Source organism: Buceros rhinoceros, unplaced genomic scaffold, assembly GCF_000710305.1.
Source record: "Buceros rhinoceros silvestris isolate BGI_N320 unplaced genomic scaffold, ASM71030v1 scaffold2763, whole genome shotgun sequence".
NCBI lineage: Eukaryota > Metazoa > Chordata > Aves > Bucerotiformes > Bucerotidae > Buceros > Buceros rhinoceros.
The window spans coordinates 57,435-57,962 of NW_010405190.1; the positions used below are offsets into that span (position 1 = coordinate 57,435).

At 56.6% G+C, this 528-nt stretch overlaps 1 protein-coding gene across 1 annotated transcript in view; it reads left to right on the plus strand.

Annotated features, from left to right (window-relative positions):
• Positions 1-528, plus strand: part of LOC104491233 (obscurin-like) — an 11,302-nt gene that overhangs the window by 4,310 nt on the left and 6,464 nt on the right. Inside the window, exon 5 of the mRNA XM_010133618.1 lies at positions 492-522. Within this exon, the coding sequence (XP_010131920.1) occupies positions 492-522 (31 nt within the window). The remainder of the gene's footprint in view (positions 1-491; positions 523-528) is intronic.

The window sequence follows — 528 nt, forward strand, 5'->3', positions numbered from 1 at the left end:
CCCAGCTCTCTGCCCTCTCCTCCCAGCAGAGGGTTCCACCCTGGGGTCAGTGCTGGGGCTCCTCTGGCCCCGCTCCAGCAGCTCCCGGTCTCTGCTGGACTTAGGAGCCCCGAGCTGGCCCCAGCCCTGCAGGGGGGTGGTATATGCAAGGCTGGATGTGGTGTTAACACCACAACTCTCCTCTGAAATGTCTCCAAGTGCAGGACTCTGTTTCCATGAGATCTGGTCTGGGTGAGGAGCAGGAAGACGCAGTGCAGAGCAGAAGAGCCCACAGCCAGCAGGCAGGTTTTAGCACGAGCAGTGCCACGCTCCTGCCTCAGGGAGAATGGCTGTAGAGCAGCCCAGTTCTGCAAGAAAGACACACAAATGAACACGTGCACATCACCCCGCCTGAGATCCCCTTGTGAGTTCTGCTGTAGCCGGGTAGAGGTGCTTACAAAGTAAAAATGAGCATTTTCTGTAGTTCTGTTTTCCCTTAACGCCGTTGTCAGATGCTCCAGTGAAGAGCTCCTTGACCGCTTATTCAAG